This window comes from Emys orbicularis, chromosome 18 (genome assembly GCF_028017835.1).
Source record: "Emys orbicularis isolate rEmyOrb1 chromosome 18, rEmyOrb1.hap1, whole genome shotgun sequence".
Taxonomy (NCBI): Eukaryota; Metazoa; Chordata; order Testudines; family Emydidae; genus Emys; species Emys orbicularis.
In genome coordinates, this window is record NC_088700.1 from 23,438,427 (window position 1) to 23,452,345 (window position 13,919).

The window sequence follows — 13,919 nt, forward strand, 5'->3', positions numbered from 1 at the left end:
AGCTCCCCCCGAGCCATGGCAAAGGGCGTCGTACCGGTGAGATGGCAAGATCCTGAGGAACGGTACAATGGAACAGTACCAGACTGCTCGGCTCTCCAGCCCCCTTGGCCTCTAGCTCGCTGCCTTCGCCCGTCCACGCGTCCGTTCGCTACAGAGCTATGGCTTCCATGGGTGTGAATCCCAGCAGAAAGGCAGGCTGCTCAGGGGAGACCGCCCCAGTCGAATTCATGTAAACATACAGCTCCCAGTCTGCCCCAGACAGAGTCCTTGGGATCTACAGTGGGGGGCTGGATTTCTTCTGGTTAATTATGTCTAAATACAACTCCGAGCGGAGGAAGCGGGGGTAAGAATCCTTCTCCATGAGCCCATAGATCCGTTTCTGAGCGAGGTCGAAGCAGCTCCGGGTAATGGTCTGCAGGTTCTCTTTGGTGTGCTCCCGTGTGTAGGAGTCCAGGTTCACCTGCAGAGGGACAAGGGACAGTCCCCGTCAGCTACGTCCCCATCTAGCCATGCACACCAGACACCTGGCTCTCAATGGGGAGCCTTTCCAGCCTGGCCTACGCATCACTCAAGCTCTGTTTCAAAGGGCACCATCACCCACTTGGGAAGGGCTTCGGCAGGGGAGACCAGGCACAAACCAGGCATTGGATCTCTCCGAAATGGGAGCCATGGAGGGATCATTTAATGGGTGTCATTAGGGCACCTCCCAGCCACCAGCAGCACTTTACAGGGTGACAAGGTGCGGCTAATGGGCCAGGCCCCCCCAGAGCTGACTCAGCAACACTGACATCAGGCCATGAATGTTTTTGGATGCTACCCTCTAGCCGGTGTGGGCGTCTATTGGCAAACTGAGGCTCCCTGGAATTTGAGCCCATCCTGAAGCCAGCCGCCAGCCTCAAACTGTACAAATGCCCATTTCCTACCCCCAGGGCCTCACACCTGCCAAGGGGCACTGGCCATTATCTCCAGAGCAGGCACCAACTGGCACACACCAACTGTGTGCTGGGGGACTGTGTCCCCCAGCACACAGTCCCCCCCGACTGCATGGTCTCCTGTGCTCTCTGCCCTTCTGACAGCTGGCATCATGGGCCCCCCCTGCACCAGGACCCCGAGCAACATCTGTGCTGTGCAGAATAGAGAGCTGGGAACCGCCCCTCCCCAGGTGCGGCATGCCCCGTTACCTCTTTGCATGACTGGATAGCAATGTACTCAGCAAAGATCTTCTTGGCCTTGGATACCATCTTGGACTGGGATTTGATCTTCTTGTACTCCTCGCACGCAAGCCAGAACTCCAGGTTCTCCTCGCTGAACTCTGTCCGCAGGAAAGCCCGGAAGGCAGCCAGCCCATCTGTGGGGAGCAGAGACATGGCTCTACTGCCAGGCCCCAGCAGCCAGCCTCTGCCAGGCACCCTCAGAAAGCACAGCCCCTCTGGGATCCCACTGACACCCCCTCCTGGCAAACTCTTCCCTCTGCCCTGAGGGAAACAGATGCCTGGGGAGACATCCTCCATTCCAGTCCCTCCACCTGATGTCTACACTCTGAGCTAGAAATGCTACCACAGCCAGAGAGCTGGGGGAAGGGCTGGGAGTCAGTTGTAATGTCTCCTGCCCCCCCAAAGTCCTGCCGGGGACAGGAGGGCTGCGGCTGCAGCTGCTCTGATGTGAGAAGCACACCGAGTGTCCCTGCACGGTGCCCTCACTAGCGCACTGAGGCAAGCGCCTCATCTCAGTGTGGAGAACCGCAGACGGGTCTGGGCATCGGCCTGATCCGCTCCATGTCAACAGCGAGCTGGGCCATGCTGAATGGCCAGCTCTCAGCCAGGTATCACAGCAACAAGCATCTCCTCTGAGCCCAGAGAGGGGGGGGCCTCTTTCCATCAGACAGTGCCTTCAGCTGGGAGGGCCCACCCACCCCAGCACTGCGGGGCGGTGCAGTGTGGTGCAGAGTCTGTAGGTGTGTGTATGTGGAAATGCAGCCACCTCTGGGGTGGAACGCAGGGACCGTTCTGTGGCCGTGACACCATTTTAGGACAGGAAATGGCAGAAGTTTGCATTCCTAGAGCACCTTCCATCCAAGCTTCTCAAAGTGCTTTTCACACCTTACTGACCGCCCCTCCCAACTCCGACAGGAGCTGGAGAGATATCCCTGTCTCCCGTTCCGGAGGGGAACCTGAGACACAGAGTGGAGGGGGACAGAGCTGGGCACAGATCACAGGACCCACAGACCCTGTCACTCCCAAACCATCCAGTAACACCCGTCTCCCCCAGCCTAGCTTCTGCACTGGGACACAGTCCGACCGGCCCGGGAAGGGAGGAGGTGGAATTTCTAGCACTGCCATTTCTCCAAAGAGGAAGAATCAAGTAACTACTCAGCTCATTTGGCTGGAATTGGAGTGCTGTCCCTCGAGAACACGGTGCCCTCCAGGGCCTGGCCTGCTCCCCAGCCCCACAGGGACCAGAGGGAAGGGGAATGCCTCAGCCCCACGCGGAGCACTTGGCATGGGAGCCCCCAGAGGGAATCGCAATCTTGCTCTGCCAGCGGAGAGCTCAGGGCTGGCACGTCACCCCCCGAACCCGGGGGGGGGGGGCAGCAAACACTTACATTTGTGCAGCAGCAGTTTCTCGAGAGATTCCCCCCACTTGAGAGCTTCCTCCGGGGTCGGCCTGCAATGGAAGGGGCCGTTCGTTGGCAAGGCAAAGTCGTGCTCTTGGCTCCCGGGCTGCCCGCGTTGGCTGAACAGCAGCAGCTGCACTGACCCCCAGACATCACCACCCCCTCCCCAGCATGCAGAGACTCCGCATCGGCACCCCCCAGCCAGGCAGTCGCTCTGAGCAGGGGAGAGCTAAGCAGCCTCTCTCCGCCCTGTCTCAGGCTCAGACAATGGGCTCTGGCGAGCTGCTCCGCCAGCCCAGGCTGGGGCAGGAGAGAATCAGACACAAGTAGTGTTCTGGTGGCTAGTTGGGTCCTCCTGCGTGTCTGAGCATGTGCTGGTGCCCCAGACTGGGCTCAGGAGGGAGCTCAGTTCCTGGTGTTAGCAACCGCTGGACCAGCTCCCAGTCCCTCTGCACTGAGCCCGGGATAGCAGGGGCCAGCCCTCCAGAGCCAGGGCTTTGAGCACAGACAGCATCTCCTGGGGAGCCCTGCCATGAGTGAGCGGGGCAGGAGAAGGAGTTGTTCTCCGAGGGGCTACCCAGGGGGCGCTGTGCAGGGGGCACCTGTCCCTCCCGGCTCACAGATCCTGCGTAATGCCCTAGCTGACGGGTGGGCAATAATCCATGCGGGGCAGCTGTGCCGGAGCTTTCAGCTGAGCCCGGTGCCTTTCGGAAGCTGCGTGGTAGCTCAGCCACAGGTCATGGGGCTTGGAGCAGGACGCGCTGGGGGAGGTTCTCCGGCCTGTGTGAGGCAGGAGGTCAGACCGGAGGGTCAGACTTGTCCACTGGGGCCTTAACATCTAGACCTTTTGGCTAGCCAAGGCAGCCTGCCCCCTGCTGCCATGGGCGGGGGACAGCAGCTGGCACCCACTCAGAGCACAAAAGTTTAAAATCCAGCCCTCTAGGTCAGGATATGGCCTGGGACTCGGGGCAGTGGGGCTGTTCCTGCCCTCCTGGCTGGGCGCTGGGTGTCCTGGGGACACCCGATCAGTGTGGCTGCCTGTATTCTAACCCCCCTGTGGTGTGGAGGTGTCACAGTGCTGCGTGCAGGCACCCCCCTCCGCCCCCCCTCACGCAGAGAGGGCCCAGCAGAGCAGCTCTGGCAGCCCGGCGCCTCCCACCACCAGTACCTACTTGAGGGATTTCATTGCTTTGTCCAGCTTGCTGATGGGGTTGGCTCCTGGAGACTCGTTTCGCCGTCGAAATATCCCCAGTCGGTTCTTCATGTCTTTGGCCCTAGAGAGAAGAGCAGGTTTTAGTGCCCAGGGTGGTGAGGGCTGGGGACAGGGACCCAGAGCAGCAGCCCCATGTTCTCACTCAAGGCAGTTGTTTCTGGAGCCTGCTGCCAGAGGGTGGCTGACTGCTCAAGAACTTGAGCAAGTTTAGGGCACAGTGCGAGAGCTTCCCGCACGGCCTGAAGCAGGAGAGACGGAGCAGCCGGGGGCCAGCCTAGCCAGGTGCAGCCCTCCCTTGCATGTCCCAGCGCACACCAACACCTACTCCTTCATGGTGTGCCGGCGCGGCAGGTTCCCGCTGCGTGGCCGGGGCATGCCCAGCAGCAAGTCCGAGTGGAATTCCAGGGGCTGGGGCTTGGAGAGGTCTCGGAGGAAGGGCATGGCTGCCAGTCAGCCCTGCCTCGGGCAGTGCCCCCGCTCCAGGCAGCGAGCCCACGGAGGGACCCTGAGCCTGGAGTGCAGCTCCCCGGCTGGCAGCAGGTCGGCGAGCGACCGGCCTGGCCAGAGGCTGCAGGAGCTCTGCGCTGCGCTCTCGCCCGGGGCCAGCGAGCCAGGAAGTGGGAGGGACCGGGCCGGAGGAGCGGGGAGCGCTCCGCGGAGTGACTGAGTCAGGGCGGTGTCAGCGCCAGCTGCGCACAGCCCAGCACAGGGGCTGCAGCTCTTCCTGACGACTCCGCAGCCGGTTGCTGTGGCAACCAAAGGAAGGTGGGAAAGGCAGCCCAGCGGCAGGACAGTGGGGCTTTGCAAGAGCGGGGAAAGGCAGGCAGGGATTTACGAGGAGCTATTTATAGAGTGCCGGCATCCTCAGGAATGCCGGGGCACCAGAGGGCTGGCAAAGCACAGGGCCCTCACCCAGAACAGGCAGAGACAGCCATGCAGATGTGGCGTTAGCCTCCAGCGAGAGCACCACAAGGGCTTTGGGGCAGCCAAGATCTGTGTGAAAGGGCCTGATCTTATAGACTCACAGACTCTTAGACTTTAAGGTCAGAAGGGACCATTATGATAATCTAGTCTGACCTCCCGCATGATGCAGGCCACAAAAGCTGACCCACCCACTCCTGGAATAATTCTTTCCCTTGACTCAGCTGCTGAAGTCCCCAAATCATGATTTAAAGACTTCAAGTTGCAGAGAATCCTCCAGCAAGCGACCCCTGCCCCACGCTGCGGAGGAAGGCGAAAAACCTCCAGGGCCTCTGCCAATCTACCCTGGAGGAAAATTCCTTCCCGACCCCAAATATGGCGATCAGCAGAACCCCGAGCATGCGGGCAAGATTCTCCAGCCAGACCCTCATTGACCATTGTTACTAATTACCAGCGATGGCACGTTATTGACCTATTGACTAAAATCACGTTATCCCATCAAACCATCCCCTCCATAAACTTATCAAGCTTAATCTTAAAGCCAGAGAGGTCTTTCGCCCCCACTGTTCGCCCTTCTTGTTGCCCTTACTCAGACATTGACTTGCCTGAGTTACACAAGTTCTCAGGGCAGCCAGGGGCTTGGCTCACCGTGGTGCTGGGTAGATCCCAGGGAGGGACATGGGGAGTCGGTGCAGAACTGCTGGACTTGGCTAGGGAAAACAGCTAAACCTCCCAGCTGTTCACTCCATGTGCAATGTGATTTAGTTGGGGTTGGTCCTGCTCTGAGGTCTCTTCCAACCCTGAGATTCTCTGATTCTATGCAACCTCCCCACGGGAGAGAGACAGGGAAAGCCCCAGAGCTGGCAGGCCCGCAGCTGTGCATGGGCCACAGGGGTTTACATACACTCTGCCCTGGGAAGGCCAGAGAGGACTTCGGCAGCCATTTACACAAACCACTGATTGGTAGTTTCTAAACTAAGGCCAAGGCCGCCTTGAGTTGAACAGGCTTTAGCCAACTACTGCTGGGCTGTCTCGTTAAAGCTGACAGGCCCATGCAGCCATGCTGGGGAGGGCATGGAGTGGGAAGCGCTAGCCCAGGGTGGGGGGTGATCTCCAGGCCCAGCACCAGCACGGCCCAGTCATATGGCACACTGCGCGGCCCCGGGTGTGGGTCTGACTTGCAGGGTAGCTCAGGGAGGGGATTGTTGGGCCGAAGCAAAGGCCGTCTCTGCCAGCGGAGGAGATCCAGGCCCTTGTGATACTTTCCCCACCCATCTCTCTGCCACCTGCCTGCCCTCAGGACAAGGCACAAGGCAGGTCTTTGTCCCATGCAGATAACAAAAGGCAAGTAACCAAGCAGCTGGAGCCAGGGCTGTGTGTTCTGTCCAAGGGCTCTGCACAGCGCCCATCGGCACCGTATCTCCTGAGCTGTCCTAGACACACTCCCTCTTCCCAGAGTCTCCCAAGCCCTGACTATGGTGCAGGCGTCTAGCTGTGCAGATGGCAGCTTGGGGAGTCCCCAATGGGTCAGCGCAGGACAGTAGCCACTAAGCAGCAGCACATCTGCCCAGTCACTGCGGAGAGTGGCTAGGCAATGGAAGAGAGAATCCAATGCTCAGGGGACCATGGCGCAGAATGGCCTGGTGGGGACCTGGCCACCACCCAATCCACAGGCTCTCCAGCCCAGGACAGGGGCTCGGAGAAGAGACTCTCCTGGAAAATGGGTCTCTTGTCTGAATGACAGGTGGCTTAGCGCTCAGCCCTACAGGGTGCTGCGCACTCGGGCCCCGATCAGCCAAACATGTACGTACATACTTGGCTTTAAGCGCCTGTGGTGTCCATTAACTTCAAAGGGCCTCGTCAGGCACCTAAAGTTAGGCACGTGTTTAAATACTTTGCAGGATTGAGGTTAGAGTGCTCAGCGCCTTGCTGAATGGAGCTTGCAGTGGTCAAGGCTGGGCAGTGACTCGGATGCTTGCCAAGTATCAGTCAGAAAGCAACGTGGGAAAACAGGGTTTAAACAAGGAATCTAGCCCTCAAATGCCATCTGTCTCCTATTACAGCACTCCCAGGAATGCTAATGCCTGAGTGCCGTTTTCCAAGAGAGAGCCACACAACCCTACACATCTCAAACCCACAATTGTAGCCATGTTCTTAACTTAGTAACTCAGTGGTTATTCCTCTGCAAAATCATCCCCTGCCGTTTGCATTGGCAGTGTACTTGAGAAGGTTACAAGCACTCTGGTATTTACAAGCACACATACAGAGAGCATGTGAACATAACCATGCACAAATACCTACATATCAGCATAGTGCAAATCTCTGGCTATAAACAGCTCTGTATCTCCTGCCTAAGACTAAGCAGTTCGAGACAGCTCCAGGTGACTTTTCTATCGCGCACATGCAAAGAAACAAACACCTGATGAGATTCCACATTTACTAACTGCAAGAGACAACTGTCCTTTGTTTTCCTTGCACATAACTGCAAACACACAACAGAAACAGCCCTCACCATCGCCAAGGCTGCATCAGCTGGAGAAATCCACAGAACTGAGCTGCCGGCTCCCCAGTGGATTATTTGCCTTATGGAACATAGCAGCAAAAGTGACAGCTTGTAAGAAAACTCTTTTCTCTTTGATTTTGGGGCTAGCAACTCTTTTCAAAACCACGAGGGCCTAGAAGCAGTCATGCCCCGGATATTCTGGTTTAGGACAGTCTCGCAAGTCTGAAAGTGAAGTTCAACCATTCATGGAAGGAAAAGAGAGAGGGTCAGAGATTCTCATTGCCTGGGCATCTCTCAGCTCCTCACAGCTGCCCTACACCCTATCTCTCAGTGCCCGTGCAATGCAGCCACCCACCGCATGCCAGCCTGCCTGGCACTGCTGCAATGCCACCTCCAGCACCCACACACACACAAAGACCACAGCAAACAGCATCACGTCAATTCCTCTGCCCTCCTGGGCTCTGGGCCACCACCCACAACTGGGCGAGAAATCCTACCTTTCCAGGTACTTTTCTGAAAAGTCCACCATGGTGTGGTACATTGGGAGGCGTCTGTGGGCGAGCGATGGCTGGAGGTGTGCCCTGGTCTGGGGAAGAGAGCAGAGTGCCAGCTCTCAGCGGCAGGCACCAGAAATACTCCACATGGACTGACTGCAAACAAGCTGCTCAGCCAATAGCAGGGCAGCACAGCGCTGAGACACTCCACAGTGAATCTGCTGCTGTCCCCTGTTGTCCCAAGGTGAGGAACAGATGCACGGCTCTGCAGCTGCCCTTGAGACTCGTCTAAAATGGGAAGCTTCACTAGTCTGAATCCTCGTCTTCCTTCCCAGCCGCACTCATCTGAGCTGGCCTCTCCCAGCCTGTGCAAAGCGATGGGGCAAGGTCCCGTTGCTCTGCCCGCAGAGCGGGGAGCATGAAAAGCGGATTGTGAAGGACTGCCTTTAAATTAAACTGTCAGGAGGAAATAATCAAAAATGCAAAAACCTGAACCCTTCCACTGCAGTGCCTGCTTCCCCACCCCACGTGGCAACATTGCCCCCTAGTGGCACTCCCATGTACTGCTACATTTAAACCACGCCGCACAATAACAACTAGCCAAGTCCCCATGGTGGAAGCCTGCAGGGGAGGAAGGAGTGTCCGGTGGCTGTTGATGCTTCCCTACCTCCGGGGGCCCTGCGAAGAGATGGGCACCCCTGGGATAAGAGCACTGCCCACTGAAGTGACCCCTTATGGCTCACCCGATGTACACACATCCTGTAACCAGGCAGGTAACTTCCCCACCTGTGGCTGTTTACACGGTAGCTTTCCATCCACACCACACTTGGCACCTATTTTTATAGGACAATAATACCTCCCCCCTCACCCCCCAGGTTTCTGTGGCTGCCCCAAGTGATGGTTAAGGAGGACAGAGCCCATTTGCCAGGCCTGTTATAGTGTGCATCTGGTCACACCTTTGCTTTTCAAATGCAAGGCAGTTTTCCCAAAACAAACCTGTAACGGTGATGATCATAGGTGCATCCTAGGCTTCTTTTCCCACGGCACTGTCTGCACATGTAAGAACTAGAGCCACAACCAATGTTTCTGTGTAAGGGTCCACACTCAGGGCACACTTGTGTGACGTGTAACACTTACAACTCGGCTTGCAGCATGGCTGCAAACCTGAAAAGGTAGGTGTGTGGGTGGGGTCCGGGTTTGGGTTTCAGCTCTAGACCAGCCTGGTTAGCTTCCCTCGCTGGCCTCATTCTTCTGCATTCATTGCTGGGAATCCTTAGCGGTTCTTACAGGCCTGGGTCCTCCCTGGGATATTAAAAGTAGCAGCTGCAAGCTTCCTTGCTCCTCTCCCTGCATGGGGCCAGCAGGAAGGAGGCCCCAGCTCAAGTTTCACTCACTCTAAATGTCCTTTTTCTGACCTCCACTTCCCTGCAGCCCAGGGAATCCTGTGTTCCACGGGACCCAGCAGCCTATGAGAAACCCATCAAGAAAGAAACGAGCCCCTAACATTTCCCATCCCTAGCTGTTTGCTACTGGCCCTGCACACTGCCTCCAGTATGCACTCCCATACACTCCCTGGGGGAGGTCCAGTTTCCTTCAAGGATAGTCAGACTTTAGCTACGAATCTAAAGGGAGATCTTACTGTGTTCTGTCCCAACCACTCCCTTCCCACCGTGTTACTGAGGGCAAGGAAGCGATGGTCATACAGCTGCAGAGCTCTGTCTGGCCCACCAGTGACCCAGCCCGGACAGAGCACAGCCTCGTTATTTCAAACACAGACAGATCACAGCGTAAGACCTGAGTGGCATCCTGGGGGCAGTGCAGCCACCCACGCAGCACAGGTGGGACAACGCTCTGACCCTGACCTTGCGTGCCACTTACAAGTTTTTGCTCCTTTTCTTGCAGGAGGCCTCGTCCCCATCCTCACAGCTGCACTCGTTGTCTGTTCCGCTGAGCTGCAGGGGGAAATACAAAAACACTGTCTACATCATGGTGCCAGTGTGTGCCCTGCGCCCCCGAGTGGCACCGCGTGCCTCCCGCTCCCACTGGCAAGGCTTTTGGGGCCTGTGTTCCAGGGGCTGGAGGCTCCTCGAGCCAGGCAGGAGGAAGGAGCCTTTGCCAGCAGAGACGTTGTGAGCATGGGGAGGCGAGCATGAGTTGTGTGCAGATCCCTGGCCAGCCCCAAAGGCTGTTGAGCCAAGGGCCGACTCCTCAGACTGGGGCGCAGGTCAGACACACAGTGCAGGCTGCCTGGGGCAGCGGCTGTCCCAGGCACAGTGAGAGGGTCCCCGCCAGCTCCAGCATCCTCCGGGGTGGTGCAAAGCACAGCGCGCAGCTCATCTGGTCACGCTCTCAGGGTCAGGCCCGGCCCAGGCCCGGCCAGCTTCATCCCTACTCAGCGCCACAGGCCTCTCCACCATGCTGGGAAGGGGCTGCCCTTGAGCGATGCTGGCTGGCAGGGAGTGCCCAGAGGGTGGAGGTGGTGCAGGGCTGGGGATACCAGCCCCTCTGCCCCCACTGATTGGTCTGGGGAGGGGCAACCATGCAGTAAAGAATGGCAGCAGCCCCTGCCAGCCACTAGAGGGACAACACATCAGAGAGTCCCCCACTCCCCCCTGCACCACCGGTCTCTGCCCCCTCATGCCCCAACAGGCCTCCTGACACCCCCCACAACAGGCCTCTGCCCCCCCCCCCACTACAACAGGCCTCCTGACACCCCCACCACAGCAGACCTCTGCCCCACCCCTGCACCACAACAGGCCTCCTGACACCCCCCACAACAGGCCTCTGCCCCACCCCTCGACCACAACAGGCCTCCTGACACCCCCACCACAACAGACCTCTGCCCCACCCCTGCACCACAACAGGCCTCCTGACACCCCCCACAACAGGCCTCTGCCCCCCCCCACTACAACAGGCCTCCTGACACCCCCACCACAACAGACCTCTGCCCCACCCCTGCACCACAACAGGCCTCCTGACACCCCCCACAACAGGCCTCTGCCCCCCCCCACCACAACAGGCCTCCTGACACCTCCCACCACAACAGGCCTCTGCCCCACCCCTGCACCACAACAGGCCTCCTGATACCCCCCATAACAGACCTCTGCCCCACCCCTGCACCACAACAGGCCTCCTGACACCCCCCACCACAACAGGCCTCTGCCCCACCCTTGCACAACAGGCCTCTGCCCCACCCCCCCACCACAACAGGCCTCCTGACACCCCCACCACAACAAACCTCTGCCCCACCCCTGCACCACAACAGGCCTCTGCCCCACCCCTGCACCACAACAGGCCTCCTGACACCCCCACCACAACAGACCTCTGCCCCACCCCTGCACCACAACAGGCCTCCTGACACCCCCCACAACAGGCCTCCTGACACCCCCACCACAACAGACCTCTGCCCCACCCCTGCACCACAACAGGCCTCCTGATACCCCCCATAACAGACCTCTGCCCCACCCCTGCACCACAACAGGCCTCCTGACACCCCCCACCACAACAGGCCTCTGCCCCAACCCTGCACCACAACAGGCCTCCTGACACCCCCCATAACAGACCTCTGCCCCACCCCTGCACCACAACAGGCCTCCTGACACCCCCCACCACAACAGGCCTCTGCCCCTCCCCACAACAGACCTCTGCCCCACCCCTGCACCACAACAGGCCTCCTGACACCCCCCCACCCCACAACAGTCCTCTGCCCCCCCACAGTCCTCTGCCTAGGGTTACCATATTGCAGTCCTGGAAAAAGAGGACACTCCAAAGGGCCGTGGCCCCGCCCCTTCCCCAAAGTCCCCGCCCCAACTCCACCCCCTCCCCTGAATGCTCCGCCCCCTGCTCCTCCCCCTCCCCTGCTTCCCGCAAATCAAATGTTCGCGGGAAGCCTGAAACAGGCAGGCAGCAGGTAAGCTGGGGCGGCGGCAAGCTTTGCCTGCAGAGAAGCTGACTATGGGGGTTGCGGGGGGAGCTATGGTGCTGAGCACCCCCCTCACCAGGCCCTCCAGGCAGGGGGTGAGGTGATACCCCCACATGCCCCGGGCCGGGCCGAGCCTGGGTCCGTGTCCCTTTAAGAGCGGGGCTGGGCTGAGCCGAGCCGGCGGAGGGTGGCTCCGCTCCCCACTGCAGGCTGATGCCGAACCCTGGGTTGAGAGCCCCGCTTGTCTCCTGCTCCAGGCGGGGCCTTGCTGCGGCTCCCCCAGTCCCCCAGGGCCGGGCTGCCCCACAGTAGGAGCGGGTTGCTTGAGGCAGGGCAGGACCCGGTGGCGCCGAGGGCTAAACAGGCCCGGCAGGGCGGTGCGGGGGCTGCTGGAGGGGGAAGCTGGGGAAGGGGTGGCACGGCCTCAACCCCCTGGGGCTGCCTGCCCCGCGGAGGAGGCAGAGGGGCGCAAGCTGCGGCAGGACCCCAAACCCCCGGGGGAGGGGATCTGGGGCCAGCCCGGGGAGGCAGGAGCAGCCCTGGGGGTGCTGGACGTGTGCAGGGCAGAGCCCCGGGAGAGCCCCAGCCCCGCGGCGGGCAGTGCTGCAGAGGAGCCCACGCCCCGCGGCAGGTGAGGGGAGCCCCAGGCAGGGGGAGCCGGGCCATCCGCACCCACCTCTTGCGGCTGCTCCATGCTGCTCCCGGTACCGCTTTCCGCCAGCACGGCTGCCCTGTCAGCCGCTTTTGGGTCTTTAAATAGCCGTCGGGGGGAAATCCCGGACATTTTTAGCTTTTTACAAATTCCCCCCGGACGGCTATTTAAAGACCCAAAAGCCGGACATGTCCGGGGAAACCCGGGCGTATGGTAACCCTACCTCTGCCCTACCCCCGCACCACAACAGGCCTCCTGACACCCCCCACAACAGGCCTCTGCCTCCCCACAACAGGCCTCTGCCCCACCCCCGCACCACAACAGGCCTCCTGACATCCCCCACCACAACAGGCTTCTGCCCCACCCCTGCACTATAACAGGCCTCTGCCCCCCACCAAATTAAATCCCCCACACAACAGGCCTCTGCCACACACACCCCAACAACCATCCCCGCACCACAACCCCACCACTACAACAAGCTTCCCGACACCTCCCCATGCCACAGGCCTCTTCCTCCCCACCCCCCAACAGGTCTGCTGACCCCTCCCCCAGCTCGTAGGGGCCCCAGTCAGGGTGCAGGCCAGACCCAAGATCTCTCATGCACATCTCCCAGCACAGGAAGTTCACCGGGGGGCTGAGGTGAGAGGACTCAGAGGTTGGAACAGCCCCCCCCCGGTCCCGGCCCGAAGGGAAGGGCCAGGCCTCTGGCCCCGGGGCAGGCCCTGCCGCTGGAAAGAAGGTCAGGAGCAGGTGGAAGTGAGCGAATGACCCAGCAGGCACCGTCACTGCCAGTCCTTCCCTACCTCCAGCACGGACCCGTTAGCGGGCCAGACCCGGCCGTGCTGCCAGCTCCCGGCGCTCTGCGGAGAGGCTGAGGCGGCTGCTGTGCCCCGAGGAGCCAGCACAGGGATTGTAGCGAGGTTCGGACGGCTGTGAGAAGGCAGCCGGGGAGGCCGGGGAGAAGCATGCTAGCTGGATGTTGCTGCTAAAATGATCAGCGGTGAAGCAGTTAATCCTGACATTTAAACAGTCACCATTAGGTCTGGTTAACTCCAATTGACACTATGGGGCAGGACACAGCTATCAGAGCTGTGGTTACAGGCTGTCTGCAGACTCAGGGGTACGCTCGGGTCATGAAGCTGAGATTTTCGAACCCAGCTCTGCAGTAAGGGGTGAATTCACAGCCACTGAAACACAGCTCCTGGGAACAGCCAAGCACCTCCTGTGGGCTGGGTGGGGGCTCAGCCCTTCACCCCGTCTGTTGCTTTTCCACACCACACTGCTCTCTCACCAGGGACCACTGTCTCCTCCCCGCAAGAACCTGCTGCAAAGATCACAGCACACCTAGAAGCTCCGGGGGCTTCTGATGATACCAGGTAGGCTGCTGCATGAGCAAGATATTGGAGTCGTTCCGTCCCTGGAGCGATACATGGAGACAGCCTTTCTTGCAGTCCTGGGAGGATGTGGTATCAGTATTGTGCCAGGTGTATCTAACCCCTGAGAAGCTTCATCACATACAGCCAGACTAGCCCTTCAGCACTGGGAGCCATGATGAGCAGAGCTGTAGGTCCCGTGTGTGTTGATCTTATCCGAATACCGG

The 13,919-nt window shown here is 59.7% G+C and overlaps 1 protein-coding gene across 2 annotated transcripts in view; it reads right to left on the reverse strand.

Annotated features, from left to right (window-relative positions):
* Positions 1 to 274: 274 nt before the first annotated feature.
* RGS3 (regulator of G protein signaling 3) overlaps positions 275 to 13,919 on the reverse strand; it is a 191,985-nt gene continuing 178,340 nt past the window's right edge. For both annotated transcript variants that reach the window (XM_065418588.1, XM_065418589.1), the window contains 5 exons: positions 9,624 to 9,697; positions 3,787 to 3,888; positions 2,603 to 2,664; positions 1,182 to 1,348; positions 275 to 460 (listed from right to left, as the gene is read on the reverse strand). In XM_065418588.1, the coding sequence (XP_065274660.1) occupies positions 275 to 460; positions 1,182 to 1,348; positions 2,603 to 2,664; positions 3,787 to 3,888; positions 9,624 to 9,697 (591 nt within the window). The remainder of the gene's footprint in view (positions 461 to 1,181; positions 1,349 to 2,602; positions 2,665 to 3,786; positions 3,889 to 9,623; positions 9,698 to 13,919) is intronic.